This window comes from Python bivittatus, unplaced genomic scaffold (assembly GCF_059951505.1).
Source record: "Python bivittatus isolate LINGU-HERP-01145 unplaced genomic scaffold, Pbiv_v1 ctg000090_np1212, whole genome shotgun sequence".
Lineage (NCBI taxonomy): Eukaryota > Metazoa > Chordata > Lepidosauria > Squamata > Pythonidae > Python > Python bivittatus.
In genome coordinates this window covers 6,584,058-6,611,872 of record NW_028277046.1, presented here as the reverse complement: position 1 = coordinate 6,611,872, position 27,815 = coordinate 6,584,058, and the positions used below count along the sequence as shown (strand labels likewise).

General features: G+C 56.1%; 3 protein-coding genes and 1 long non-coding RNA gene across 14 annotated transcripts; 3 read left to right on the top strand and 1 right to left on the bottom strand.

Moving 5' to 3' along the window:
* The first annotated feature begins 1,224 nt into the window (after nt 1-1,224).
* SDHB (succinate dehydrogenase complex iron sulfur subunit B) lies at nt 1,225-4,376 on the top strand. The gene is made up of 8 exons (XM_088136988.1): nt 1,225-1,384; nt 1,551-1,696; nt 1,889-1,974; nt 2,111-2,247; nt 2,815-2,931; nt 3,479-3,580; nt 3,840-3,962; nt 4,136-4,376. Exons 1-8 carry the CDS (start codon nt 1,304-1,306, stop codon nt 4,211-4,213), a joined length of 870 nt encoding a protein of 289 aa, XP_087993114.1. The 5' UTR covers nt 1,225-1,303; the 3' UTR covers nt 4,214-4,376.
* A 1,238-nt stretch (nt 4,377-5,614) lies between these two features.
* Nucleotides 5,615-21,633, top strand: ATP13A2 (ATPase cation transporting 13A2). Of its 6 annotated transcripts, none has more exons than XM_007440919.4 (30): nt 5,615-5,680; nt 6,526-6,870; nt 7,827-7,900; nt 8,119-8,286; nt 8,473-8,531; nt 8,865-8,973; nt 9,289-9,368; nt 9,546-9,623; nt 10,215-10,284; nt 10,930-11,064; nt 11,210-11,276; nt 11,956-12,093; nt 12,368-12,535; nt 13,363-13,473; nt 14,160-14,206; nt 14,640-14,828; nt 14,915-15,121; nt 15,513-15,626; nt 15,855-16,011; nt 16,215-16,335; nt 17,224-17,348; nt 17,504-17,658; nt 17,965-18,075; nt 18,420-18,499; nt 18,901-19,053; nt 19,778-19,874; nt 20,358-20,581; nt 20,771-20,922; nt 21,024-21,196; nt 21,481-21,633. In XM_007440919.4, the coding sequence occupies exons 2-30, from the start codon at nt 6,837-6,839 to the stop codon at nt 21,631-21,633; spliced, it is 3,549 nt and encodes a 1,182-aa protein (XP_007440981.1). In that variant the 5' UTR covers nt 5,615-5,680; nt 6,526-6,836. The 6 variants fall into 6 exon arrangements, with proteins under 6 accessions (XP_007440981.1, XP_087993100.1, XP_087993102.1 ...); XM_088136974.1 differs by having other exon boundaries at nt 5,646-5,680; nt 6,381-6,870; XM_088136976.1 differs by lacking the exon at nt 5,615-5,680 and adding an exon at nt 5,689-6,107.
* On the bottom strand, nt 10,211-22,533 carry LOC148216408 (uncharacterized). 3 transcript variants are annotated; one of them, XR_015795496.1, is made up of 4 exons: nt 22,395-22,533; nt 20,862-21,216; nt 20,370-20,699; nt 10,211-10,430 (listed from the first exon to the last, which is right to left on the bottom strand). It is a non-coding gene; the product is annotated as an uncharacterized LOC148216408 (long non-coding RNA). The 3 variants fall into 3 exon arrangements; XR_015795494.1 differs by lacking the exon at nt 10,211-10,430 and adding an exon at nt 18,072-18,654; XR_015795495.1 differs by lacking the exon at nt 10,211-10,430 and adding an exon at nt 18,993-19,595.
* Nucleotides 22,534-23,739: 1,206 nt separating this feature from the next.
* On the top strand, nt 23,740-27,815 carry MFAP2 (microfibril associated protein 2). 4 transcript variants are annotated; one of them, XM_088136996.1, is made up of 10 exons: nt 23,810-23,880; nt 24,093-24,157; nt 25,474-25,551; nt 25,839-25,913; nt 26,075-26,107; nt 26,202-26,282; nt 26,404-26,442; nt 26,674-26,761; nt 27,102-27,175; nt 27,376-27,815. In XM_088136996.1, exons 3-10 carry the CDS (start codon nt 25,515-25,517, stop codon nt 27,477-27,479), a joined length of 531 nt encoding a protein of 176 aa, XP_087993122.1. In that variant the 5' UTR covers nt 23,810-23,880; nt 24,093-24,157; nt 25,474-25,514; the 3' UTR covers nt 27,480-27,815. The 4 variants fall into 4 exon arrangements, with proteins under 4 accessions (XP_087993121.1, XP_087993119.1, XP_087993122.1 ...); XM_088136994.1 differs by having other exon boundaries at nt 25,836-25,913; nt 27,376-27,813; XM_088136995.1 differs by lacking the exon at nt 24,093-24,157 and having other exon boundaries at nt 23,740-23,880; nt 27,376-27,814.

Genomic DNA, 27,815 nt, shown 5'->3' with positions numbered 1-27,815 from the left:
ACACTGGGGCCGCAAGGTGGCAATTGCACTTAAGAGAGCAAAAACTGAACAGCTGCTCAGAAAGACTTAGAGTAGGAGTAGTTAGTTGCTTTTGCATCCGCAAACCGAGCGCTTCCCAGGTGCAATGCCAGCCTGAGCCACTGGAGGGCAGCATTAGCTGATACAGTATTCCTTCGCGCGTGTTCGCAGTTGCAGCAGGCTGTTTCGCTCAAACACGTTTCCCTTGCCCTATCCCTATCCCTATCCCTAACCCTATCCCTAACCCTTGCCCTATCTCTAACGCTAAGCCCGTGGAGATTTCATCTCCGCTGAAAACGGAATGCTGCAAATTAAAGCTTCCAGTCTAAACAATACAGAAATTAATTTGTCTTAATAAGTTTGAATCCTTAAACACTCCAATAAGATCATACATATATTGTGCATTGTATCTAAATACACACCCCCGTTTAACGAATATTAACATTAAGCAAAAATACCGTTAAATAAAAACCTGCTTCACCCCAAAATGTTTCATGGGGCAGGATGAGGTATGCGTTAGGGCTGAACCCTAAGACATCTTAATAATTATAACAATAATCAGACTGAATGCACAGCAGCGCACTGCGGCACGCGCCGTAGTATCCTAGCGTGGAAATCGTGCAAAGCATCATAACGCCAGGGTTGTGTTCGGAAGCGAGCGCAGGGAGCCCCGACGCGGGCCGGAACCATTGCCACCGGTTCTAGCTTGGGCGCCCCGCTCCGCCCAGCCGTCCCCCGACGCGAAGGGCAGAGGCCGCGGCTAGCCCTCTGAAAACAACCGCGATGTCTGCAGCGGCGGCCAAAGAACGCTAGCTCTATCCTCTCGCCTGGGCGTTCAGGAAGGAAAGGACGCCAAAGAGACCCAGTCTCCCGCAGCCGCGCGCCGCCACTACCGGCTCTCAGGCGCTCCCCACAGCAGCGGCAGCCACGCATCGCGGCTCCCAGATCCAATCCCTCCGCCCCTTTCCTGGAGCACGTGCTGACTGCCGCTGGTGCTGCGGCCACGAGGGCCGATGGGAAGAGGCGCGTTCGAAGCAGCAGGGCTTCGCCGAGGATTTAAAACACGGGACCCTCCTCCAGCCGGTCAGAAAGTAAGGCTCGGCCATTTGGGGAGGGGAGTTCAAGGTGGGGAGGACAGGAAGTGGGCGTCGGCCATGCTGGGAAGGGACTCGACCGGAACTGGAGGACGGCTTATGCGAGAGAACAGGAAGTGGGTGCCCTCCACTTCCTGTAGCTTCGTCCCATTCCCCGGAAGGACGCGGGCTCGTCGCTCAGAGGACGCGGGATGGCGCTGATCGGGGCGGCCGGTTGGGCGGCGGCGGCGGCGGCGGCGGCGAGGGGAAGGAGCGGCTGGGCCCTGCTTCAGGTGAGCGAGGGGCGAGGGGGCGCCGTCCGAGCGGGGGCTCGAGTTGTCCCACACTTCTAGTCCGCAGTGAGGGGCGCCGCCCCGCTCCCCTCCGCCCCGAAGGCGGGCGAGGCCCCCTCCGCGCGCTGGGCGCCGGCCTCCCCTCGCCTCGTTGCCCGGCTTGCAGGTCCGCCGCGGAGCCCACAGCGGGGTGGCAGCAGCGCCGGCCACGGAGGCGTCTGCGCGCGTCAAGAGGTTTGCCGTGTACCGGTGGAGCCCCGACAACCCCGGCGAGAGGCCGCGCATGCAGACCTACGAGGTCGACCTCAACAAGTGAGTGCCGCTTCCCGAAGGGCGCGCGGGGCGGGCGGGGCGGGGCGGGGCAGCGGCTCGGCTCGGCTCGGCTCGGCTCGGCGACTCGAAGGAAGCGCGAACCGCGACGCTGCTGCCTAGCAAGCCTCCCGTCCGCGGGCCGAGCGAAACGGGGGCTCGTACCTTCTAGCATCTGGCCGGTTCTCGTTCCAGATGTGGCCCGATGGTTCTCGACGCCCTGATCAAGATCAAGAACGAAATGGACTCCACCCTGACTTTCCGCAGGTCCTGCAGAGAAGGTCAGACTTGCCTCGTTTGTGGTCTGGCTCTGACGGGCAGAAGCTCCGGGGGAGTCTGGGGAGGCGGCCGCCTTACGGTCATCTTAACATCTCGCTTTTTGCTCTCGAATACTTGATCCCTGCCCTCCCCCCGCAGGCATTTGCGGCTCGTGCGCTATGAACATAAATGGAGGGAACACTCTGGCTTGCACCAAGAGAATCAACACCGATCTCAACAAGGTCACCAAGATCTATCCCCTCCCTCACATGTATGTGGTGAAAGACCTCGTGCCTGTAAGTTCAGAGGAGGGTGGCCTCCTAAGTGCAGAGGACGTAGGGGTATTTATCTGAACCAGATGCCCCAGCCGACGAGCGTCTGTCCTGTGTCGGCCACGCTTGGTCAACCCTCCATCTGCCTTTCTTTCCGGGGATGGCAGCCTGGATCTCTACACGATTGCCCTGTGTGAAGCAGCCATGTATTCCAGGCATTTGGCTTCCGTGCAGGCCTCCTGGCGGTTCTCCCTGCCCCCGTGGATTCTAGGCCTGAAATGACCCAGCCCTTGGGAGCAGGGAGAAGGGCACTGGCAGAAGGTTTGGGTGGAGTTTGCGTGTCATGCCTGACAGCCTCCACCTCACTGCTATCCAACCACACAGATTACAGCTGCTTTCACACATTGTGCTTGGCCTGAACATGCTTTGTGTGGTTTGGGCTTAGCGTGGTACATGCGAGCTGTTGTATTTGCAAGCTATACATTGTTTCATGTGAACTACCAATCATGGCTTATTCCACAAACTGCTTCCCTCAGATCATGGCATGGTACAATGTGTGAACTCGGCCTATATTTCTTCTCCTTTCTCCAGGACATGAGCAACTTCTATGCCCAATACAAAGCTATCCAGCCTTACTTGAAAAAGAAGGACGAGTCAAACCAAGGCAAAGAGCAGTATTTCCAGTCCATTGAAGATCGGGAGAAGCTGGTCATTGTTGTTTTCTTCATGTCTCTCTTAGCTGACAGCTGTGCTTTGTTCACTGCTGCTTTGGGGGGCTGCTGCCTCTCCTGGCCAGCCATTATAGCTCCTTGCTGCCCCGCTAAGCACTTCTGACGGATAGGAATGCACCTTCTCCTTTTCCCCTCTTCTTTGGGAATACCTGAATGCTGGAATTGGCTCCCCAAATGTGTGGCAGTCGCTGGCTTACGTGGCTTTCAGAGTGCCTCCTGGGACAGGGGTTGTCCCCCGGCACAGCCCTAAAACTCTTCCACAGGAACAACACACACACACACACCCCGCCCTTGCATCCAAGTCACAAAGGGGCACTGTGATTATAAGCAGGGCAGTGGAATCTGCCTTCCCTCTGGCAGATAGAGGCCGCTGGGCTAAAGCAGTGCCCTTGCTCCCTCTTCAGGCTGCCCGGACGGGGGTCTGCCACCCTCACAAGTCCAGGAGGGGCAGTGCCTTCCCACCCAGGCTCTAGCAGCTCTCAAGCCACTCTCTGCCTCACACAGCATCTCTTCCGCTCTCCCAGGACGGGCTCTACGAATGCATCCTCTGCGCTTGCTGCAGCACCAGCTGCCCCAGTTACTGGTGGAACGGTGACAAGTACCTTGGCCCAGCGGTGCTCATGCAGGTAATTGGCCCCCTCAGCGGGGGACCCATGGCTGCTTGTGGAGACGGCCATCTCCCTGCCCGCCCGCAACGTCCGAGGGAGTTTTCAGCTGGCCATGGCTGACGGTGGGCTTCCCCCTTACAGCGCCTGGCTGGCCATTACCTGAGCAGGTGCTGGATTGGGGAGGGGGGACTTGGGCCTCTATTCTAAGATCCAGGGTGGAAGAAAACCAAAGTTGTGGAGAAGGAAGAATTCTTTCCAAGAGCAGCTGTTCTCTCAGGCCTATCGCTGGATGATTGACTCCCGGGATGAGTACAGGGAGGAGCGCTTGGCACAGCTGCAAGACCCTTTCTCCCTCTATCGCTGCCACACCATCATGAACTGCACCCAGACCTGCCCCAAGGTGGGTGCTCTCTCTGACCCTGGGTTTCCGATTCTCTTTTTCCTCCTGGACAAGTTACTCAGCTGGGGTGGGAGCAAGCTGGGCAAGGGCGAGGCGAGCAGTTACAGAACTGTGCCCAGAGCCCAGAGTTGCCACCACCACCCCCAGCTGTGCGCTTCACTTTTCTTCCGTAGGGCCTGAATCCTGGGAAGGCAATTGCTGAAATTAAGAAGATGATGGCCACGTATAAAGAGAAGGCAGCCCACGCCTAACTGCTCCACCACGTGCACCGCCTGCCTTTCTGCTGGAAGTTCTCTAACTTATATCTGATTTTTCAGTGGGGTCTCAGACTCCACCTTGTTTGTGTGGATTTTCTCCCTTGACATACTTGTACAGCGACAGCTGCCAGGACTAATAAAAAAAGGTTCTTCTTTGCCCCTTTCTTTTTCCCTGTGGCTGCGGGCAGGTTCTCTTGAGGCTCCTCTCTGAGCAGGCACAAACGCCACCCGCAGCTCTCTAGAACAGGGCAGCTGAAAAGGTTTCTGAGCTGGGGGTGCCTGGGGTGGGGCGGCACAGAGGCAGTGGGCACCCAGCTCCCCAGGCAGGAACCCTCTTTCTCAAGAGCAGCTCCTCTGGAGTTTCTGTTTGGCTGAAACCTCCCTTTGCTCAGTCCACAAATGAGCCTATAAGCTTTCTCGAACAAAGGGGGCTGTCATGGTTTGCTCTGACTCGGACGAACAGCAGGCTGAGCGGTCATTCGGGGTGGGGCTGGACAGCGCGCAACAGCCAGGGTTAGCCTCAGATAATGAGGCGGAAAGTGTGAAACCATCTGATGCTAGAACGAGGCGCGCTAAAAAGAGAAGGCTGCAAAGGCGTTCAGCAAGGTTACTCGCGAGACGGGGACCTCACCCTCAGAAACGAGGAACACTGGCTCTGTTGTAAAATAAGGCTCAGTGGGAAGGGAGTCTTTGGTACCGTCTAGCTACCCGCTCGTGTCTCCTGTGGAAACCGCTGCCATGTACCCTGTCTCGGGTACGCCCCTGCTGCCTGTATTGCCTGGACTGGACTCAACCACGCCGCCGTCAGGCAAGCTGGCGATTGTATCGGACCCCAGACTCCTGCTCCTGCTGCACGCACAGGCTTAGCTAGAGGGGGTTCAAGTGAGGGAAGCGTTTACCCTTTTGCAAGAACTTGGGGGCAGAGTCGGAATGCCGCGTGCTAACAAATGGGCTGGCAGGGGTCTTGGAGAACATTAATTTCTTAGGATACTAAAATGAGATTAATTCAGCAAAGTGGTTTCCCCTCGTTTATTGGAAACTTCAGAGAATATTTAATATGGGCTGGTCGTTAACATCATTACATTGGGAGTGTAAAATGACGGAAGGGACCCCCATTTGAAACAGGCTTGCCCTTGGTTTTGGGAACAGTTTGAAGACGCGTACGGAATATCCTCCAAATCGAGGGAACTGCAGACGTTGAACCTGGGGCGCGGCAGCGTCCCTGGCGCTCTGCTGACGAACCGGACGGCCGACGTTACCGCGTGCCCTGACCTCCTCCCCCATATCGGGAAAGGAAGGCTCCCCTCGGCTGCCCGGCTGGCGGGAGGGGCTCCCTCGACTCTGCTGGGACTACTGCTCCCAGCAGCCTCCGCGAGCGCAGGGCACCACCCCTCCGAGATCAGCCGCTGCAGAGACTTCCGAAGTCGCCCGCGCCCTTCCGTTCGCCGGGCAGCCTCTCGGGTGAGCGGAGCTGTCCGCGTCCTGGAGCCGCGGCCGGCAGGCAGGCAGGCAGGCAGGCTTTGGCAGCTGCTCGGGGCCCGGGGGCACCCTCCTGCGGGGCCCACCTGGCCAGCCCTCTGCGCGGCGGGCAACGCCCGGGACTCCCTGCGGGCGGGCGAGCGAACGAACGGGCAGCTTCACTTTCACTTTCGCAGACCGGCTGCCTTCCCCAACCCCCCGGAGCTTCTCGGCGGACGCGTCCCGGTTGCTTTCCTTGCTCGGAAGGCAGCCTGGCCGGCTTCGGCCGCTCCTCCGGGCCACGGCGCGCCTCCCTTCTCCCTCTCTGCTGATTGCGGGCCAAGCGACCGGGAAGGGGTGGAGGCGACCCGTAGCCCTGCGGGCGGCCCCAGGTTTCGGCGGGAGGCCAGCAGCGAGGGGGAGCCCACCGGTGAGGAAGCGGGGGGCTTTGCCAGGCCACGTGGGGGTTTTGGGCGGGGGGCGGCCGCTGCTGCGGCGGTTTTGGTGGGAAGCAGATCCGGGAAGTGCCCCCTCTCCCTCTCCCTCTCCGTGGCGCTGAGCCTCGGCCGGAGGGGGCGTCCCAGCTTGTGCCAAGGCAACCAGCGCCACCCACGGCCTTCCTTGCAGCGCCTTGCCCAGTGGCGGTCTTGCCCGCTGCTGGTCCACCTGCACGTGCTCAGCTTTCCCTCATTCTCCAAGGCAGCCGTTCCCAGCCCACGGAGCAGCGCTTCCCTAAGACGCGACGCGACGCGTCGTGGTGTGACCTTGGCCCCTTCTCCCCTCCTCGGATTCCCATCCCGCCGGCTCCCTGCACCCCGGGCAGCTTCTGCTCTCTTCGCCCTGCGCAGGCGCCAGCGTACTGTCCAGCACACTCACCTTCGGAAAGTCCCAGGCATGCGAGCGGGGCAGAGGCTGGCTGGCTGGCCGGCCTGCCAGGAGAAGGATGCCAAGCGAACCTGACCGAAGGGTCTGCTTCGGCCCCCGGCTGTGACCCCCCACCAAGGGCAAGGCAGGCACCGCTGCGGCTTCTCTCCGCGCCGGCAGCCAAGAGACGCCTCTCCTGCGGCAGAATCGCTTGTCCCGACTGGCTGTTTCTAGCAACTGTTGGGTCTAAGAATCAAATTCCCTCAAGGATTTTTTTATCAGGCTGGATTGTCCAATGGAGGCTACTGAACGGGCCAGGATCTTGCCCGGTAAGAGAAGAAGAAAGAGGTTTCGAAGAGAAGGGAGGTCAGGAGGGGAGGAAGTAACTGAGCCAAACCCCCAGCTAGTGCTCCCTGCTCAGGGCCAGCTCCGCTCTGTGTCTCGTGCAACCTGCAGGATCCGTCCAGTGGAAGGGAGGGTCAGTGCTCCAACAGGCACCACATGGCCCAAAAACTGGGAGGCTGTGGCCAAACTGAGTCTACGTATGAAGGGCTGGAGCAGACACTCAATTTATCTTGGCATTAAGATAAGTTCGCTTAGGTTTGGGGAGCATTAAGGGTGTCTTCCATCTTTTTTTAAAAAAACCTTCCTGCTTCCCCCTTGCTGGAGCGATTGCTTTTTGAAATGCAGCCGATTTCATTCAGCATACAAATCCAGATGACGTGGGCCTCTGGGGGCCTGCCCCCATGACTGCTGATGTTACACCTGGCACCTTCAGCCCAGCTGGTCCTTGAAGAATGATGAAACAGCCAGATCTGTGCCCAGAGTATTACCACTCTAACACTGATGGGGCAAGGAAGATGGTGCTTCCTTATAGGCCCCACATGCACATTTGTGGCGGGGCTCCTTCTGCCTCCAAAACCTCAGCGTGAAGCCAAAAGGGACCAGTCAGCAACTCCCTGTGCACCGCGCCTGTCCCGTCCCAAGACTCCTCTTCCCACTCGGGCCGAGAAACCCGTCTGCCCGTCTTGCAGCTGGGACTGTACAAGAGCAAGCCTTGGCTCCTCGTTCCTCTGCAAGCTAATTGATCTCAAAGTGTTGGCCTCTTCCACTGAAATTCAGGCCTCCTTTGCTGCCTTGGAGCTGAAGCTTAGCACAACGAGGGAGAACAGATGTTTTAGGCAGGACTCTCAAAAAGCTTAGGGTCACAATCAAGCAAAGAATGAAGCATCTTGAGTTCCGTCTTGACACGGTGGTGAGATTTTTGCTTCCTCTCCTTTGTCAGGTAGCAGCAGCCTGTCGGGAGACCCGCAGCTGAATTACCATTCTCTGGAGCAGAGCCCCTGTAAACCTTCCACAGTAAGGAGAGGGCACCTTTGAGGCTGGGGAGGAGGAGGGGGCGGTCGGAGGCCCAAGCGGGAGAATCGTGACAAGGAATCGGAAGGGAGCCCTTCCAAAGACGGGGGCCGGCCAACATCGGTCTTCCAGTGCTTCTCAGGGATACTCCTCTGCTTTTGCAGAGGGAGGGGGGACGGGGGTGGTGAGTGACCAGCCAGTCTCGCTTCTTCACTCCCCAGGAAGTGAAGGGTTACCAGAGAAAAACATGGAAGATTGTCCTCTGCCACTTCTTCTCTGTGCTCACGCTGGGGATCCCACTCATCATCTTTCACTGGAAGCCACACCTGGAAGTCAGTGCCAAATGCACGCGCTGCCCCCTCCACCAGGCTGATCAGGTGGTCTTCCAAGTAAGTGGCAGAGGGGAGCAGGACCCTGGCTGGCCTGGGCACCGGAGCAGGTGCCTGGGTAATCGTGGCAGCTCCCAGGGCAGAAACACGGGCTGCAGTGACAATTGAGGAGATCGACCCATCTCTTGATACGCTCACGCAAGATGGACTTCTGGTCTTTAAGCAGTCTTCATCGTATTTTTCTAGGATCAGCTGGGACGGTATTTCACAGCCAGGGTCCAAACAGAGCAGATGGAGGAAAGCAGGTGAGCAAGACTTTCTGTGGATTTCCCTGAAGGGGGGGGCTGGGGGAACCCTAACAAGTCAGTATGGAGAGAGACATTGGTTGCTGCCAATACGGAGCGCTCCGAGGCTTCATGCGGAAATGAGAGGAGCAGCTGGGGGTGGTGCTTCTGCACTGAGCCATCGCAGCCCTAACCCTCCCTCGGGTCGAAGGATCCAGAGCTTCGAGTCTGATTACTTGGACTGCCCCTGCGCTTGCTCCTGACCTCACACGGTCGGTCCTCTTAAAAGAGAACGGCCATCACCTTCCTGATTTCTGGGATGTCTTGTGCCCCCTCCTCCCTTTTCTCGGGAAGCCTCGAAGAGACGGGTGGAAGAGACGATGGGAGAAGCAGCGTTGCCGTGGGCGTTTCGGATGGCCAAACGGGAAGCCAGGACACAATACGGCTGCACCGGAAGGAAGAGGTCGGCACCCCCAGGCTGGACGACCCTGGTCCGTTTGGAGCAGCCTGCCAATGCGGTCTCCCGACTAGGCTGCCCTGCGAACGGGCACGTCTCCCTAAAGTTCAGGCGACAGCCCCGTTCGGCAGTGGCGCGAATGCTGTCCCTGCCACAAAGCGGGCTGGGCGGACGAAGCAGGCAGCTTCCCTGCCGGGCTCTCCGAGGCTCCTCCAGCCAGGGCCAGCCCCTTGGACCACCCGGGCCCCTTCCCCACCTCCCTGCTCTTTTGCTGCTGCTTCGACAGCAGGCTTTTCTAGCCCATTCCTCTCTTCCCTTCAGAAAAATGTCCTGCGCTATTACATCTTCGAAGGCGTGCGCTATCTCTGGGTGGAGAAACGCCAGGCCTACTGCAAGGCCAGGTGAGGAGTCGCTCACGCCCCTCTGCGCCAGAGGCTTTCTTCCTGCCCTGGCAGTGGACTCGCCCAACCCTGGTTCAGCTGACCAGCCCCTGGGCCTCAGGAGCGCGGGCGGGCCAGCCAGCACTTGGCCTCCGAGAACAAATGCAGCCCGTCCCTTTCCTTCTCCACGTTTTGCAGCACGCTAGACGAAGCATGGACGTGTTCCGATATCCATCTCTTCTGCCGTGGCCTGAGTGTCCAGGAGCAGTCTGCCAGGTAAGGAAGCGCAGCCCTCCGCTGAGAGGGAGGGGGAAAAGTATTTCCCTCCTTTAGCACTGCGGTAACCCAATTTCTGTGGCGATCGTTTGAAAGAAAGGCTCTTGCAAGACTGGCTGAAATCATTCCCTTTTTCTTTCTACCTTAGTAAAAAGGAGAGCTGTACCAAGCCTCATTAAAATCCACCTGCCGCTCCCAGAGGGGTCTCCCTGCTTTGAGGGCCTCGCTGTTGCAGCACGGCAGTGGCGGACAGCTGGCCCAGAGGGGACTTTTGGGGTCTCATCTCCTGGATCAGGGCAACCTTACGGGGATTTGAAGCTTGCGGGCTGTTCACACCGAGCTTCAAGAGCTGACTAATAACTGCCAAATTCCCCTCCACCAGAGTTCCCCACAATCTTAAACCCCCAAAATTTAAACCTTTTTTGATATGAGGAAGTAGCAGGGAGCTGATGGGAAGGGGACTGCACATTTCCTACACTGAATCTTTGATTTTTAAAGACATTGGCTGGCTTTGAAAAGTGGGCTTTCGGTCCTAGGACAGCCGCAGCTTTCCTAAAACTAGCTAATGTGTTTCTTGTACACTGTTCACAGAAAGGTGGTTTACGGACCAAACCTGATTGACATACCAATGAAGTCGTACCTCCGGCTGCTGATGGATGAGGTAAGCTGTAGTTCAGCCCGCTGTGGACAGGAGAGCCCATCCCCTTGCCCGTCCTCAGACCATACCGGTAGATCGGGGCTGGCCTGCTCGGATGCTGTCCTCGGCCGGAAGGGCGCGTAGAGGCTTCCGCTTCTGTCCCTGCATGTCTGGCTTTGCAAACAGAGAGAACAACAACAGAGGGAACAATAACTCACAGTAATAACCGATTAAACTTGTATGCCACCTGACTCCCAACCACTCTGGCGGCTCACAACAATCAAACAAAGAAGTTACAAAGGTGAAAATTAAGAATTAAAAAACATTTTAAAAGGGGCGATTCTGAATCGTCAGCGCAGCGTTTGGGTTACTATTTCGTGAATTACAGATATTCCGGTCCCTGTTAAACGTGTTCTATAGTTCTGCAAAGAGGGACGCGTGAAGAGCGTCTGCAGGCCATTTTTCTCGGTCCCAGGACATTCTCTACGGTGATGGGCAAGGGGAGGGCTTTCCAGCTTGTCCTGCTAACGATAGGCTGGCCCACCCTGCGTGCCATGGGGGCTCAATTGCTGGGGGTGGAGGGGTCTCTGCAGAGACTGAAACCGTGGAGGTTGAAGTACCGATGAAACGCTAAACTTGCCCACTTCCTGTCCTCCCCCCATCTTGCAGATCTTGAATCTGTTCTACCTTTTTCAACTGTTAAGCATCGCCTTGTGGATCTGTGAAGATTATTATTATTTTGCTGCCTGCATCTTTATCATGTCCGTCATCTCGATAAGTCTGTCCCTCTACACCACAAGAAAGGTGGGTGCTGGCCACAGGTCTGCCGCAGCAGTGGGAACAAGGGCTGGGAGGGGCAACAGAGGCCCTGCGGCCCCCTCCTCCTGTGGCGGCGGCGGAGGCTGCTTCGCTCTCGCGGGTGCTTTTACAGATCCCTTGGTTCCTTCAGCAAAACAGAACGCTCCGGGACATGGCCAAGGTGGTGACCAGCGTGCAGGTCTGCCGAGCGTCTGGAGGTGAGTGAGCCGCTGCCAGCAAACGCACGTTGCTCTCTCAGGCAGATCTCAAGAGCAGCTCCGCCCTGAAGGCCCGGGTCGTAAGCGGTCACTCACGGTTCTAGACGCCCTGGTATCTTTCTGCTAGGCTGTGCTTCTCTGCGGTGTGTTCATTCGCCTTGTCCTCCTTCCCATTGCACACTGTCTTGATATCTATTTGCCCCTTCGGGGGGCCAAATGCAAGGCCTCTCCAAGCAGCCCCTTGGTCTCAGGAGCCCCGTGCAGCAACAGCTGGGAACTGAGGCACCGTCGTGAAACCCCACTGATCCCTCAAACAGGATAGTCGAATCCAGCTGCCCAGAATGAACCCCTTTCCTCCCATCTCCATTCCTGCCAAGAGGAGCTGGAAAAGGGAGATGTGCTTCCGAGGGCCAAGGAGGGCCTGGCACAGCTCTGCGGTTGCCAGGTGGCCCTTCTGGCAGGGCTCCACGGGCTCTCTGAGGTCTTCCAGAAAGTCCTCAGGCAGGACTGACATCAGGCAGGCGGCACTCTGGTTGGGAACGCAGGTGCCTCGAGGGACAAGACACAACCGGTGGGTGGGCAGCTGGGGAGGGGGCAGAACCTCCCGCGAGGGTTGCTCCCAAGAAGCGCTGCCCTTGGGGCTGGCACAGACTGACCTCCTTGCTTTCTTGGGTGACAGAGACACCGATGGTGAATTCCACAAGCCTTGTGCCAGGGGATGTCCTGGTGGTCTCTCCAGGCCCAGAAGGGATGCTGGTCCCCTGCGATGCCGTGTTGCTGAATGGCGAGTGCATGGTCAACGAAAGCCTTCTGACTGGTAAGCCGGGGGGGGGGGGGGACACACGTGGGCAGCCGAGGCTGCTTGTTCCTTTAAAGCCCCAGACAGCCTGGGGCAGCTGGCCCATCGTGACCTGCCTGGGCCCTGAACTGCAGTCCCTTCCAGGCGGCCGCTGGTCGGTGCGTTCCTGCTTGCAGAGCCTTCAACGGCACTCGGGCACCAGCTGGCTCAGCATGCTTTCAAAGCTTTTATGTTATGTTGAACACGTTTTCCTTTGAGCTCCCCAGCAGTTAACTCATCTGCTTTTTCCTAGGGGAGAGCACGCCAGTCCTGAAGACCCCTTTGCCCAAAAGCCCAGAAATGGCCGGCACCACCTATTCCTCCGAAGATCACAAGCGACACACCCTGTTCTGTGGGACGCGGGTCATCCAGGCCCGATCCTTTGGAGACACCGACATCCTTGCAGTTGTGACCCGCACTGGTGAGTGTGGTTCGGGATGCTTCTCCTCCCACCCACCGCTAGCGTTTCTTTGTGCTGAGCCTGTCCTAGGGAGCACCCAGGGAGGCTACCGGGCTGTCCAGTGAGGCACTTCAAAAGAGCAGGATTAAGTCAGGACTCTGTGGGCAACTGTGTTTTCTGTGGGAGGGTCCATCCTCTCCTCGCACAGTTGCACTGCAGAAGTTGAACGGCCATTGCCTGAGGCTGCCACCACCATCCTGTAGCACAAGAGTGGGCAGACTTCCAGCATGTCAGATACATTTCGTTTTGGCTGAAAACCTAAGATTCATCTCCAGAGCTCTGTGTGTGGTTCAACCCACTCAGTTCCATTAGTTTTGAGGGGAGGTAGCACAGCTCAGAGTTTTGAACTCAGAGCTCCATAAAAATAAAGATACAGTCCAAACAACCAGCTCACACTCTCATTTTACAGGAGGGTTTGCCAGGTCTGAAAAATGAGTGACCCCAGGCCAGGCACAGGGAGAGAAAGAAGAAACAACTGTGTTCTTTCTAATTTGCTTACTAATTAAACTAGTGGGAGTCTGCAGCTGTTGCTAGTCTATGACAAGTAATTCAACTGCATCTCAGGCTTTTTTCTGTCACCCCTTGCATGAAAACATCATTGTTACTTGCAAAAGGATAAACAAGAGTCAGACCCATTCTTTGCCCCAAGTTTTCAGACAAGACAGCTGACCGTGAGATGCGCACATCACAAATGCATTCCACTTTCCTTCGTCTGCTCCCTGTGGGTCTCCTGAAGTGTCTGCCCAGGTCTCACGCCAGCCTTGCTTTCTTCCTTTTTCCCCCTCCAGGCTTCTGCACAGCCAAAGGGGATCTCATCAGCTCCATCCTTCACCCCAAGCCACTGAAACTCAGGTTTCATAACGATGCTTGGAAGTTTGTCGCCTTCCTTGCAATCTTGGGTAAGTCGAGACACGGTTTCAAAAGATAGGAAAAGGCACCAGCTGTTCCTTCTAGTTTGAGGGGCTCCAGTTTTAGAGATGCGGAAAGATGCCATCCTCTGTAGGTTTAAAATACTCCCATCTCAAGAGTCAGGACAGGGTTAGGGTGCCTCACCGCTATCACTGGTTTGAGCCAAGAAGTTCAGGAAGGCAGAACTCAAGCCTGTCTTGGACAGGGCATGGTTACAGACGGTGCTTCAGAAAAGCAGAGAGCTTCCACGGTTTTCATCACCCAGCAGCCCATCTGGAGCTTGGCTGGCCGACTTTCTCTAAGCACGTTTAGGTGTTCGGGGTGCAAGTCGATTAGTTTCTGCTGGGATCGCCGCACTGCATTACCGGGAGTTTGAATAAAAGCAAGCTGCTGCCATTCCTGTTCTCCGTCCTCAGCACGTCCCACGCGGCACAGAAACTTCTGCTGCTCCCACCACAGCTGAGCAGCTGCTGGGCCCTTCAGCCTCTGGCCACTTCTCCGCAACATCTCCTGCCTTTTGGGCCTTGCGCCTTCTTTCCCTCGTCTAACTGGAAGTTTTTCGGGCCGGCTTATTCTTCTGCCTCAGCTCTGTCCTTGTGGGCTTCCGTTGGCTCCTTTGATGCTCGTTTGGCCTTGTTTGCTGGGGTCCCAAGACTTTCATTTCTCTTCCCTCCAGCCTCCGTTGGAACAGTCTACAGCATCATCATCTTAAGGAGACACCAGGTAAGTCCGGTGCCGGAAGGCCTCAGCGTCCCCCTCACCACCTCCCCCTGCACCCCAGGCCTCCAGCTGAGCACCGCTGCAGACGATGGACGGTCTCTGTGCCAGAACACGCAGCCCTCGCAGCTTGGGTGACAGAGAGGTGGCCCCAAGGGAAGAGGCCCTCTTCGGCCAGCCGCTCATCAAGCCTCCGCTATCGGGGGTGCCTGCAGTCAGCTCTCGGATGGCAAGGATGGCAGCAGGTCTGGAGGCCAGGCAGGCACAAAGAGGAATACTCTTTCAATGGGATCGGATGTGACTGGCCTTCCCCATCTGGAAGCTTTGGCACCAAACATCAAAGAACCTTAACGCAATTGTTTCGGTCTCTGTTGGCCTTTCTGGGTAGCTGGGAAGCCATTGCACCAATCTGAGTTTCTCACGCAGTTGCCATTGGCAGGTTTCTGCGTGGTTGATAGCCCTCCGTGCTCTGGACATTGTGACAGTGGTTGTCCCCCCGGTCTTGCCAGCTGCAATGACGATCGGCACCATGTACGCCCAAGATCGGCTGAAACGCCAGGGCATCTTCTGCGTCAGTCCCCAGCGCATCGACCTCTGTGGGAAGGTGCGCCTGGTTTGCTTTGACAAGGTGAGACCGCTGGAAGAGAACTGGGTCCCGGGCTGCCTGGCCAAGGATCTCAGCCGCACCCTCACTCGGTTGGGATTCCCTCCCAGACAGGGACCCTCACCGCTGACGGCATGGACGTCTGGGGAGTCGTTCCCCAGGCAAACAACTCTTTCCTGCCCATCGTCCGTGAGCTGCGCCGCCTGACTGACGGGCCACTGCTCCGCTGCCTGGCCACTTGCCACACCCTCTCTCTGTTTGGAGATCAGCCTGTAGGTGACCCAGTGGATCTTCGGGTGCTGGAGTCTACAGGATGGGTGAGAAAGAAACGCGCCTTGTCGTTTGGGGAACGTGGACACTCATTTCCAGGGTTGCCTACCAGTTTGACCATATTCTCCCACGTGGACACAAATGGGAGAAAGGGTGAGGGGTTTGTCCCGTTTGCTGAAGAGGGAAGAATCGGCATCCTACGTGACTCCGGGTCCAGTCGCCGCCCCTTTCAGTTGTTCTCTTTTCAGGAACAGAAAAAGATTCTGGTCCTCTTTGCCACTGTAAGCCCTGCTCCCCAATCCCATTCCTAAGATTTAGCCTGGAGTCCACTCGAGGTGCAGACCTGCTTATCGCGGGACAAGGCAGCCCCTTCCTGCAGGGGAAGACTGCAAAGGGCAGAGCGCCTGGTTTTCTCAGCCTCCTCTTTGCTTCTTCCAGTCTCTGGTGGAAACCGAAGGGCCTGAGGTGGAGGCCTGCCTGGCCTCGGATTTTGGGACCAGAGCCCTGCTTGTCATGACTCCTCCGCTCCTGAGAGAGCAGCCTCCCAGCGTGGTGAGTGACAGGGACGCTGCAGCCGTGACCTTCCTCAGAGGAGGCTGAGCGCAGCACAGGAGGCCACTTGGGCAAAGGTGGCTTGCAGAGCGTCTAGGAGAGGAAGATCTGGCCCGCTGTCTCTCACCTGCCTCGCAAGGCAAAAGGCTAAAGACAAGCTGGCCCCGCAGAAGCCATCCCGTTCTCCTGGCTGCTTTCAGGGGCTCAGCCGTGGCATCTCTTCCACAGAAGCATGCTGTCCCCATGGCTGTCCTCTGCCGCTTCCCATTTTCCTCAGCTCTGCGGAGGATGAGTGTTCTGGGGAAGGCTCCAGGCAACAGCCCCGTGGAGGCTTTCATGAAGGGAGCTCCGGAGACAGTGGTCAGCCTCTGCAAGAGAGAATCAGGTGCCTGTGCTCATCCCCGGCTTGCTCTCTGCTGAACCGTCCCAGAGGGGGGTGTTTGGCTAAGGAGTCCCTGGGAGGTTCAGCATTGCCTTGGGAGAGGAGTCCAGTGCGATCCCGGGGGCAGGGCGGGACCTCTTCTTCAGGTCTTGCGAGTGTGGGTTTCCCTCTTCCTAAATGGTTGCTCTTGTCTCTCGGCCTTGCAGTCCCGCAGGACTTTTCCCAGGAGCTGCATCGGTTCACAAGCGATGGATTCCGTGTTCTGGGGCTTGCTTATAAGCCCTTTGTGGCCGTTGGGAGCTTTGAAGAAGCCCAGAATGTGACCAGGTGGGTGGGTGGACTTCCGTCTCCTTGCACTTCTGTCATACCAGCCTGGGTTCCAGAGTTCTCCCTGGCAAACTCATCATTTCACTCTTTGGGTGACCTCCTTAGAAGACTATGGGAATACCACAGATAAAGTACCCATGATATTTTGATGACCAAGGTAATTAAGCGTGGGAAGGCACGGAGGCCACGCTGAGCGCTCTGGCCGAACACATCAGTGGCATGCTAGAGCCCTGTGACCATTAAAATTCTTATTAATGACCCGGATTTTCATTAAATGATGGAAAATCGATGGAGGGAACACTTACCATATAGATGACGCACGTGGACGGGATAGAAAACAGCAACAAAATCCCACAAGATTTGTCCTAGAGAAATGGCCTGAAATTCACCACTAAATGGAGAAAAATGCAAAATTCTTCATTGGGGGCGGGAGAGATAAAATGCAAAGACAGGTTGAGGGATACCTGGAATATGTGAAAAAGATTATGGAATTGTAGTTCGTTACAAGCAAAATACGAGCCAGCTTGCAATGAGGTGGTTGTGCAGTCAAAGGCAAAGTTAAATTTAATCCACAGAAATACAATTTTGAAAGTAGTTAACCTACTATATTCTGCATTTTTGGACTTTCATTCAAATGCTGCATCCAGTTCCGCCCTCCTCCCGCTTACCCGCCCCCCGCCCCCCGGTGTAAGAAAAACTCAAATTGTGTTAGGATTGATACAGTTCCCAAAAGGTGTCTGGAAGAGGAGGCTGGACAGAGTGACTTCCAATTGGATTTCAGTACAAAGCAGGTCAGCTGTGCCAGCCCTTCCATCTCTTAACGACCGTAGGATCCTCTGGGTCTTGCCAAGGGGCCCGCTGACGGAAGCTTTCTCCTTGGGCAAACAGAGACTGTGTGGAGAAGGACATGATCTTCCTTGGGCTCCTGGTCCTGAAGAACGTCCTCAAGCCTGAGACGGCGCCTGTCATCGGCGTGCTCCACAGCGCGGGCATCCGAACTGTCATGGTCACAGGTAACAGAAAGGGAGAAGGGGCTGAAAGTGGTGGCAGAGGGGGAATCCTCTTCTGCCTGCAAGACCTCGAGCCATGGGAGGACCGCAGATGGCTTCTAGCTGGAGATGAACTTCTTGGCCGGCAGGCTCAGGTCTCCTTTCCCTTTTGGTATTAGGGGACAACATGCTCACAGCAGTAAACGTGGCAAAAAGCTGCCAAATGATGGAGCCGCAGGAGCGCGTGGTTTTCGTGAATGCGGCGTCTCCCAGGTGTGGCAAGCCAGCTGCCCTCACCTTCATTCCTTCGGATGCCCCTGCAGAGCACGTCGAGGTCAGACTTCTTCCTGGCTAAACCCTCCTTGACCGCTGGCCCGTCCGTCTGCTGCTTGCTCCTCAGACTGCAGTTGCTCTTTGGGGGAAGGGCCTGTCTCACCTTTGCAAGTCTGGGCATCTGGCTGGACCACCAGCTGCTCCACGTTTCCTTTTAGAAAGAAGGGGAAGGTATCGGGATCTCCAGATATCCGTGTGTGTGTCTGAGGGAGGGAGGGGCGGGGCAGAAGCCTATTGAAAGCAGGCTGGTGCTGACGCATGCTGCTGAGCACAGATGCAAAAGCCGTTGGGTGCTGGACTGTTTCAGGATGTTCACCAGCAGGAGAATGCCTTCCAGGAAGAGCAGTCGTGCTCATTTGCCTTGAATGGGAAATCCTTTGCAATCCTTTGCGAGTACTTTCCAGACCTCTTGCCCAAGGTAATGCTGGGGGACAGGAATGGGTCCGCTTGTCTTTTCTCCTTAGACCAGCCACCCTTCTTGCAGGACATTGCCGTTCCCGGTCGAGAGGCTGGGTCTACTCTCTGCCTTCCGGCATTGGGCTGACAGGAAGGGTGCTGGGGACAGGAGAGGTGAGCTGAGCCGAGCCTCCACCTGGCACCCTGATCATGGGTGTCTGGACTTCACCTGGGCCTTCTGCCCACAAAGGCAGGGCATGCCTCTCTCTCAGCTCTTCCCAACAGTGTCTTTCCTGATCGTCCTAGTTGTTTCCCACTCCCAGAAAGGCAACGGCACAGCTCACCCTCTCTCGATGTCTTCTGCAGATACTAGTCCAAACCACCATTTTTGCACAGATGTTACCTGACCAGAAAACATGCTTGGTTGAGCATTTGCAAAATCTGAAGTAAGTATGGAGGCTGGTGGCAAGATTTCTCCACGTCCCTCTTGTGGGAGCGGAAGGAAGGGAGAGTGGAAGCACATGAAGAGTCTGGTCCTGAACAGACCCTCTCTTGCAAACCAAAGGCCCGGGGGGCTTCCTAGTCCAAATGAGGGCTTGGCCTGCAAGATTGAGAGTAGTCAGCACTACTGCTGCATTCAGAGAGAAAGGAAAAGCAGCAAAGCAAGTGGAAAAGCAGTGGGAGTTGCAGCCCGCTGGATTGGCTTGAGGTTGTCAGCTGAAATATACTAACCACACTAAAGTCTGGATTTGTTGACCATCCCCCTTTTCCTTTTTGGAAAAAAGAGCAAGAGAGGGTGGGAATCAGTCTTTCACTTTAGGGAACAATTGGTCTGTGTTGCCTACAGCTACTGTGTGGCCATGTGTGGGGATGGCGCCAACGACTGTGGGGCTCTGAAGGCAGCTGATGTGGGGATCTCACTCTCTGAAGCAGAGGCCTCGGCAGTATCACCGTTCACTTCCCAAAAGGCCGACATCGAGTGCGTCCCCATCACCATAAGGTAGGTGAGGTGGATCTACCTCTTCAGGAGCCGCTGGTGACTGATCAATGGCCATCTTTCTCTGGGGGCACAATGGCTCCCATCCAGATCCTCCTTTTCCTGAAATGGGTTGGGAATCTTGCTGACTTCACTGGGAGAGGGAAATTCAAATCTTGCATCCTTGCAGTAAGCTACATTGACCACCTCCCTGCCTTTGAACATCTGGTTAAGTAACAGGTGTCTGAAGTACAGGAGGACTTCCCATCCAGAATCCAGACTTAATTTTTCCCTCTGGGCTACCTCCCAGAACTAGGAAGTGGGGGGACCCTTTTCCTTCAGTCAAATCCATCAGAGTTTCCATTCAAAGAGCAGTGGAACCAAAGCAAATGTTGGCTTTGGGTGGGGTTTCAACAGAGTTTTGATCTGTGTGAAACGAGGCCCTGCAGGTCTTCCTATAGCTCTCAGGCCCCCGATTCTGTGCGTGGGCCTCTGGGCAGGGTACTGGTCAAGTGTCACCTCTCTAATTGGTTCAGTTACTCCTTGGGAACACTCAGGGAAAGGCTCTGCATGAAATTCAAGACACATAAGCCGCTGCCTTGTTTAAGATGTAAACTTCTCTCAAATCCATTTACAAACAAAGCTCAGGGATGAAGTTTCTGAGTGCAGAATTTCTCTCAAGTTAACTCACTGGATAAGCCCAATCCCAGCTCCCCCAGAAGGATGACTGGAAGCCTCTCCCCTTTAGGGAAGGGAGATGCTCCCTGGTCACCTCCTTTGGCGTCTTCAAATACATGGCGTTCTACAGCCTCATACAATTCGTTTCGGTGCTCCTGCTGTACACGGTAAGGCAGCCATTTCCCTCCCTACCCTTTTGGCCTGTTGCCTCTCAGGGTTCGCGGCGATTGTTGCAATCAGTGAGGTCTAGAAACCTGTAGGCCAGGCATGGGATTTGACCGAGGGATGACATCACAGATGGGGAAGCACACAAGGCAACAAAACCCCACCCACACGAAACAAAATGCATGGCTAAACCAGCAGAGAAAAATAAAGGAATTGGGTTCAACGGGATTAGAAAGCTTCTTAACGGGAACAGAAATAGCGATATTCAAAAGAGCTGGAAGAACAAGAGCCTCCACCAAGCCCACCCAATGCACTAAGACCCCACAAGGGGGGCTTGGGGCTCCGTGAGGGAGGCCTTGGACCAGAGCCCTGCCAACAGCCCACCTGGCTAGGAGGCCTCGAGACCAGAGGAGGTCTCCTGGGATGACCACAAGGAGGCCATCGCGTCTCCCCGTTCCTTTCCTCCCTCCCTCCCCCTTGTCTAGATCAACACTAACCTGAGCGATGGGCAGTTCCTGTTCATTGACATCGTCATCACGACCACGATGGTTACCCTGATGGGCAAGACAGAGCCTGCTGAGGACTTGGGCCGCAAACGCCCACAGGGAGCCCTGATCAGCATCGTCACTTTGGGCAGTCTTATCCTCCAAATGGCCCTCGTCATCGCCGTCCTGACCGTCGTCTACTTCATCACCATCTCTCAGCAGTGGTGAGCGAGGGGAGACGAGGCCTGGCAGATGAATCTCTCTGGCTGCTTTCGCTCGGTCTCACAGAGGCCGGTTCCTCAGCTGGCCGACACTGCTATGGGGCAGCCTTTCTTCCGGCCTCTGCGATCAGGGAGGGGGTGGGAAGAAAGAGTTGCTGTCAACCCAGCCTCAGCCACCTGCCTCCCTCTCAGGTTCATCCCTTTGAACAGCACTGTCACAGCCCCCGCAAACCTCCCAAATTATGAAAATACAGCAGTCTTCTGCATCTCGGGCTTCCAGTACCTCATCTTGGCAGTAGTCGTGTCCAAAGGCCCCCCTTTCCGCAAGCGGATTTATACGAATGGTAAGTCCTTCTGGGCAGCAGCTCTTCGGGCGGATGCTCTCCTCTGAAGAAGGCAAACGATAAGGCGGGCCTGAGTCTTCTCTCCGTCTCCTTCTCCCCAGCGCTATTTTTGATCGCCTTGATCTTGCTCTGTGGTCTCATGGTCTGGTTAACCATCTATCCACTGCCCTTCATGCAAAAGTTCTTCTATCTGAAGAACGCTGGTGATCTGGGCTTCAAAGGGATCTTGCTGGGAATGGCTGCCCTCCACTTCTTCATGGCTCTCATATTGGAGGTAACTAAGAGGCAATGAATCTAGGAAAGCAGAATTTAGGAAATTACACAGGGCAATGGAAATGGAAGAAGTTCATTTAAGTTCAGTAAAGCCCAAGCGAAGGTAGACCAGAAGTCCCTTTTGTGTGGCTGGGCCAGAGTTGGCTTCTTAGAATGGATTGGATGAGTAGCCAAGGGCCAGGTGAGGAAAGCAACTGGTGGCGGGTCTCTTCGAAGCATCAGACTGCCACTCTCAGCCAAGCACGGCCCAGCAGGTCACCCTTTCTCGCCCTGCTTCTTCTCCAGGTGGGTTTGGACCACGGCCTGCTGAATGGCTTTCGGAAGCTGTTTTGCAAGAAGGCATCCAAAAAGCTGTACAAGCGGCTGCAGTTGGAGCTGAGCCAGGAGAAGACCTTGTGGCCGCCTCTAAACACACCTCTCTTTGCCCTCACCAGATGATACCAGCCTGTGGCTTTCTGTGTGCTGGTCAGGTCTCCGCTGCGTTTTCTCATTGGGTCAAGTTCATTTCTCCCAGCAGCCAACCCTGTCCATTCTAATGCCTCCACCAACTGATAAGGGCAACTCTGGGACTCCCCTCCCCTTGACGCTTCTCATCCTCTAAAAACACTGGAGATGGAAACCTCTCGAACTTCACTTTCTCTCCAAACCATGCAATCGATAGCAGAGTTGCTCTGCTGCAGAGAACAGAAGAACCCTTTTTACCAGCCTCTCAGCTAGAAGCCCCACTAGAGATCTTCAGGAACTGGAGATTTGCATCTCGCGCTTTTTCATCCGCTGACCTTCTCCAACCTGCAACAGGTCTGACGGATGCTGGGAATCCTGTCTATCTGGGCTCAGAGGCTGGGCATGCTACGTTGCGGAAACGCTGACGTGCTCCAAGGACGGCTTCCTTCAGTCCTTCCTGGAGATTCGTCACCTCCCAAAGTATTTAATAAGGCAGCCGACCCACTTGCAGTGCCAACGTTTCTAGCCAGTCTGGGAGGTCTTGCTTGAATCCTCTCCTCCTTCCCTAAACCCCGGAGCAGCCCTTTGTACTGCACGCTTGCTAAGAGAAAGCCAGCCGTGACATCCTTTCGTCAAAGGCAATAAGAAGACAAGGGGTCAATTTCTGCTTTTGTCCCCTTTGCGTGATGACCTTTGGTGGGCTGCGCATATACCTTCTGATGGCCAGACAGAGAATTTTAGCACAAGCAGCTTACCCGCAACAGAACTTCAGGCATGAGGGAAAGTGGTGTCGACTCGAGACACAGGGCTGCTCCCGGGCCAGTCTGGAATCTGCTCCATTCCACAGGCCAGCAGACGGTCGTCTTTCTACTGCAACACAGACCTGTGCTTCTCTGGCCATCTACCTTGCTTCCTGTTTGGTGCCGTTTCTAGCCGTTAAAGATTCTTCTTCATCAGCTTCCGACGGACAGGCTCTCTCAGGGATGGTGCTTTTGCAGTCAGTGCACGCCTCCAAGACTCTCCCCCACACCTGAAAAAAGGGAGCCTGTGCAAGAGAGGACCAGAAAGAGCTTAACCGAGTCGGCTTCAGTTTGATTGGGGGGGGGGTGCGTGCGCGCGCATGCATACACCTGATTTTCTTCTTAATATTAGCAGTTATTTTTAGCTGACTGGATATTCAAAGGAGTTCGCAATGGAATCATGATGATAACGATAACAGCATCAGCAATGTATTAAACCAGAAACTTTGCACAAAGAAAGCCTTTCACAAACATAGAAAAAGATGCCACGAAGCTGGCAGGAGACCTACCTAAAAGCTGGCACGGCGAGACCTGGCCGGAGAGGCAGGCGAGCAAAGAGCCGATGCGAGTCATGCAGGGAGAGGGGCGTTTTGCTGCCAGAGCTGGGTGCTGGCAGAGGCGGCTCGTTCCTGAAGGCTGAAGCGCTTCCGGAAGAACCTCTGTGGGCTTGAGGCGCCTGGGTGCACGTGCGAACGCTGGTGCTGCTCTCTGCCTCAAGAGGGGAGCAGCCGAGGGGCCTTTCAGAAGGAGATTTGCTCCAGGGCAGGTGGCAGAGCATCCCCACGGTTGAGTCACTCGGCGGCGCCCGGGAGCCTTCCACACGCACCCGCGGCGTTCCTGACGTCGGCGGAGAAAGTGCCCAGACAAAGCAGCGGCAGCTTGCTTGGGCCGTCCGCTGCAGGGCAAGCCGCGGTATGTCCACGCCACCAGCTCTTGCTTCCACAAGGAGCGTATCAGCGGGACAGGAAGGCACAATCTCCTCCCATCTCTGACAAGGGTAGACTGCCTCTAGGCCTTGAGGCTTGGGATCAGCTTCTGGCTCAGAGCCACCATTGAAAGAGCTGGCCAGTTCCAGTTCCTCCTCCTCCTCCTCCTCCTCCAGCCAGAGGCCATATTGCACCAGAGAGTCACAGCAGACAGTCATGTCTGGTGGACTCTGGGCAATTTTCCACTGCGGACATTTGAAATAAGCTGACCAGATAAACTATAAACGTGTGCCAGTCTCCCCTTCAAGCAGGGATAATTATGCGTGCTGCAATTTCATCTTCTGGAAAAGCTTAGATCCTGCTGCCTTGAGAGGAGTTGGCATTAGGACCCAGGAGGGAGGCTGCCTCGTTGGAGGCCTGGCTCCTCTGCCTCTTTGGAAAGCAAACAGAGGAGACCCAGGCTTTGCGAGGAGAGCAAAGTCAACCACAGAGGAAGACAGACGACCACCAGGCTGGTAAGCGGGCAAGGGGCGCAATGGGCTGTGTGGCAGGAAGGGGGCATTTCACGGCCAGAACCAGGAAGGGGTGCGAGGATGAATGCAGCAGGGTTGTCCTCGGAGTTGCCCCTCTTCTTCATTCAGGGAAACGCGAGCTTTCAAACAAACCCTCAGCAACAAAAAGCTAATACCCAGTGGATCCCTTCTCCTGCTCCCCCTTTCAATGCCAGGCAAAGATCCCCAAAGGCAGGAACCACGGTGAAGAGCAGTCAATCTGAATTCCACAGCTTGACGAGTAAGTGGGTTCTGCAGATCTTGAAGCCCCCCTCCCCCCATTTCCTGACGTCTGGACTTTGGCCTGGGTTCCTTTCTCCAGAAAGTGACTTTTTGGAAGCGCTGGCAATGGTGTCTGTCAGCGGATGGGGGTCATTTCACAGCCATGAATTTTACCATTCAGTCCTTGTGGCCAGGGAGGAGGGCTCCCTTTTGTTCTGCTACTTGTGCGGGGGGGGGGATGGGGAGGTGGAGTTGTGGAGGGCTGTCGGCCATTCTTGGCTTTGCAGGAGCTGGCTGATTGCTCCCAGATGTGCCTCGCAGGAGCATCTGGTTTCTCTAAAGCGTGAGCCTCCTGCCTTTGGGGCAGCGAGCCCCTTCCCCTCATCAGCCTGGCCCTCTGTGGCCGAGTGCAGGGGAAGCAAAGGGGGCTCAGCTCCAGGACCAGCATCCTGGTCCCTATGCAGCCTGACCCTACCTCTGCCTGCACGCAGGGAGCTCGTCCCCCAGCAGCGTGTGGCCAAGCCCACCTGGCCCAGAAAGGTAAGCTGGGCCAGTCTGGACTTTTCTCGGTTGCTTTCCTGGCCCTGAGAGCCTCACGGGCAGCCCTTGCCTTCAGCTCCTCTTTCCCCTCTGCACGCGAGAGAATGAGTCGGTGCACCTGCGAAAGATTTCCACTGGGGCACGAAATGAACCATCCAGGAAACTTTCCTCAAGTACCAAGCGGGATCTGCTCCAGGATCTATTTTAATCTCCGCAGCGAGAAGCAAGTGTGTTACTTGGCCTGGAGTGATTTTGGCCAAAGCAGGCTGTTGGCCTGGACAAAGAAAAGGGATGCGGTTTCCTTCCTCCGCCCTCCTTCCCTCGCCACTCCTGCAGGGGCTGGGCATGGAGAAATCCAAGCAGTTAGAAAAAAGAGATCTCCAAGAATGCTCCGGGGGGCCCTCAGTCACGCTGGGTCCCCAGAGATCAGCTGGAAGCAATGCCTTTGCTACTGTCGATGCCCGCTGGGCCCACGCTTCCTTCGACAGACTGACAAAGTTGGGTTGGCAAAGGCCCGTGAAGATGCGGCGATAGGGAGGGTTCCCCAGCATCCCTTGCCGAGAGAATCTGGCCTGTGCTGGTGATGAGGACCTTAGTAACCCAGAGGTCCTCTGAACCAGCCCAGCCAGAGAGGCATCACAAATTCCCCCGCTAGCCCTGAAAGCCTGAGGGCCGTGCCAACATTCCTTCTGTGTCGGCGGCAAATTTTTAAAGGCCACAAAAGGGTGGGTGGCGGTTCTGCCCTCCAGTCCAAGCAAGCGGGGCCCAGAGCTAATGAGGTCACGTATCTTTCAGCTCGGCTCTGACTCAGCTACCTCCGGAGCCCCCCGACAAGCATGAGGACTCTGGGCCTTCTCCTCCTCTGCCTGCCAGGTGAGGGGCAAGCTGCACCATGCCCACCTCCCTCCTCCTGGGTCCACACATCCCAGATTGCCTCAGCAAAACCTCTCCTTGTTTGAAGAAAGGGATCCAGCCTCCCCCCCCCCCACAAACATGGTTTGAATGGCATGCCCAGAACAGTGCACCAAGGCAGTGAAACATAAGGCCTCTTCCCAGCCCACGCCAACTGGGTGGAGGGAGCATCCTGGTATCAGGACTTGTCTAGCTGTGGGGTCACCCTGGAAAAAAACAGCCTGAGTGCTCTTCCCTCCTCTCAGCAGCACTTCTGGCTCAGGGACAGTATGGCCTCGATGACTCCACCTACCCCGAGCCCCCATACGCCCCTTATGAAATTGGTGAGTACCAGCAAGGGGCCGGAGGGGGGTCCACGCTGCCGTCCAGGCCCCTGTCCAGCTTGCAAAGGCTGATCCTGATCAGAGGGTCGACCATCATCTTTGCTGTTCTATCTGCTCATGTTCGGTAGCATCATACCCTTTTGCCTCTTCCTTGTTTTTAGAAAGCCAAGATTACTATGATTACGCCGGGAATGGTGAGTCTGCTCCGAAAGCCAGACCTGACACGACCCCCTTGCTTCAGTGGCGGGTTGGCTAAAGCAAGACACCCCTCCTCCTGTTCCCCTGCAGATCTCTCCCCCCACAGCCCAGAGGAGCAGTTCCAGTCCCAGCAGCAGAATCAGCAGGAGGTCATCCCTGCCCCGACTCCGGGTGAGCCCGCCTGCTTGGGCCTCGGAAGAGAAGCCCTCCCTGCCAACCAGCCCCCCTGGCTCCGCCAGGCTAACGGTTACTCACATAACGGCTAACAGTTACTATCTCGGCTTTTCCCTAGATGTTTCTGAGACAGAGCCCACCGAACCAGGGCCCCTTGGTAAGAGGTTGCCAGCTCTGAAATCAGTCACTCCTTGTGATGTCTGCAACAAACAATTTCGTTTCTCAGGAGGGCTGAAATGCCCCCAATATACCTCTATCACTAAGAGCTGCATTGAACTCCTTGGCCTACCGGGGTGGGGTGGGGTGGGGAGGGGGCTCATCCAAAGCAAGCTATAGAGTCAGGACTGAACGTAGCTGCCCCCGTCGCCATCTTGTTCTTTGTCTCCAGATTGCCAGGAGGAGCAGTACCCCTGCACCAGGCTGTACTCCATCTACAAGCCTTGCAAGCAGTGTTTGAATGAGATCTGCTTCTACAGGTGAGGGGCTGCAGTTATGCCAGGCAGCAGCTTCCCCTGTACCTGGACTGAAACCCACCAAGGATCCCCCTTCATGTCTGTCCCACGCCAGGCTGCACTCCTTATCCAGCTTGCGAAGCCAAGACGTTCTTGTGGCTTTGCGTGTTGCGATCAGCCTGTGAGAAATGCTCCAGCCGATCCTACCGAAAGCTTTGCCGGTGGGAGGGAAGAGAGACTGCCTGCTAATTTCGGCATTTCAACGTGTGTGTGCATGGGTGGGGGATCTGTTTAAATTCAGCTTCCACACTTCCAACAGTTATTTGAGAGACATGCAAAGTAACTAATTCTCATGCCTTTTCAGTCTCCGTAGGGTTTACGTGATCAATAAGGAAATCTGCGTTCGTACAGTCTGTGCTCATGAAGAACTCCTAAGAGGTATGCGCAAAGAGCAAGGAGCCCCAGACCTTTGGGCTCCAAATGGGGGGGAGGCATGAAGATTATAGGGGAGCTGGCAGCCACTAGCCAGAAAGGCTGTTCAGGGGCACCGCCTTCCCAACAGGAGTTGGAACAGCTTTGCCTAAAACCTGGGGGGGGGGGCTCTGCTCCTGACAGCGCCTTGCCTTCTGCCCCCCCAGCCGACCTTTGTCGCGACAGATTCTCCAAATGTGCCATCATGGCGACCAACGGCTTTTGCCAGACCATGGCCTCCTCTTGTGCCAGGAGTTGCGGTGGCTGCTGAGCAGAGAAGGGGTCGTGGCAGTGAGGGAGGTGCTTCCAGACCACGGACGCACCTTGTTCGTGCCCAGAGCAGCAGCCCCAGCGGGGCTGCTCATTCTACGCGTGACTCGGCCTTTCCACAAGCAGCCCAGGGCTCTGAGGCTCTTGGGACCCCGCAGGGGCAGCGCAGCCCGGCGGTCTCACGAGGGACCCAACGTTGTCCCTCCAGCATGCCAACTGTCACGCAGCTACCGGGTGGGTTTACTGTCTTGCAACTGTAACCTGTTTTTTGTATGAACCATTCTCCCCCTGCCCTTACTTTTCTACAAAATGTTTTAAAAATAAATAGACCAAACTT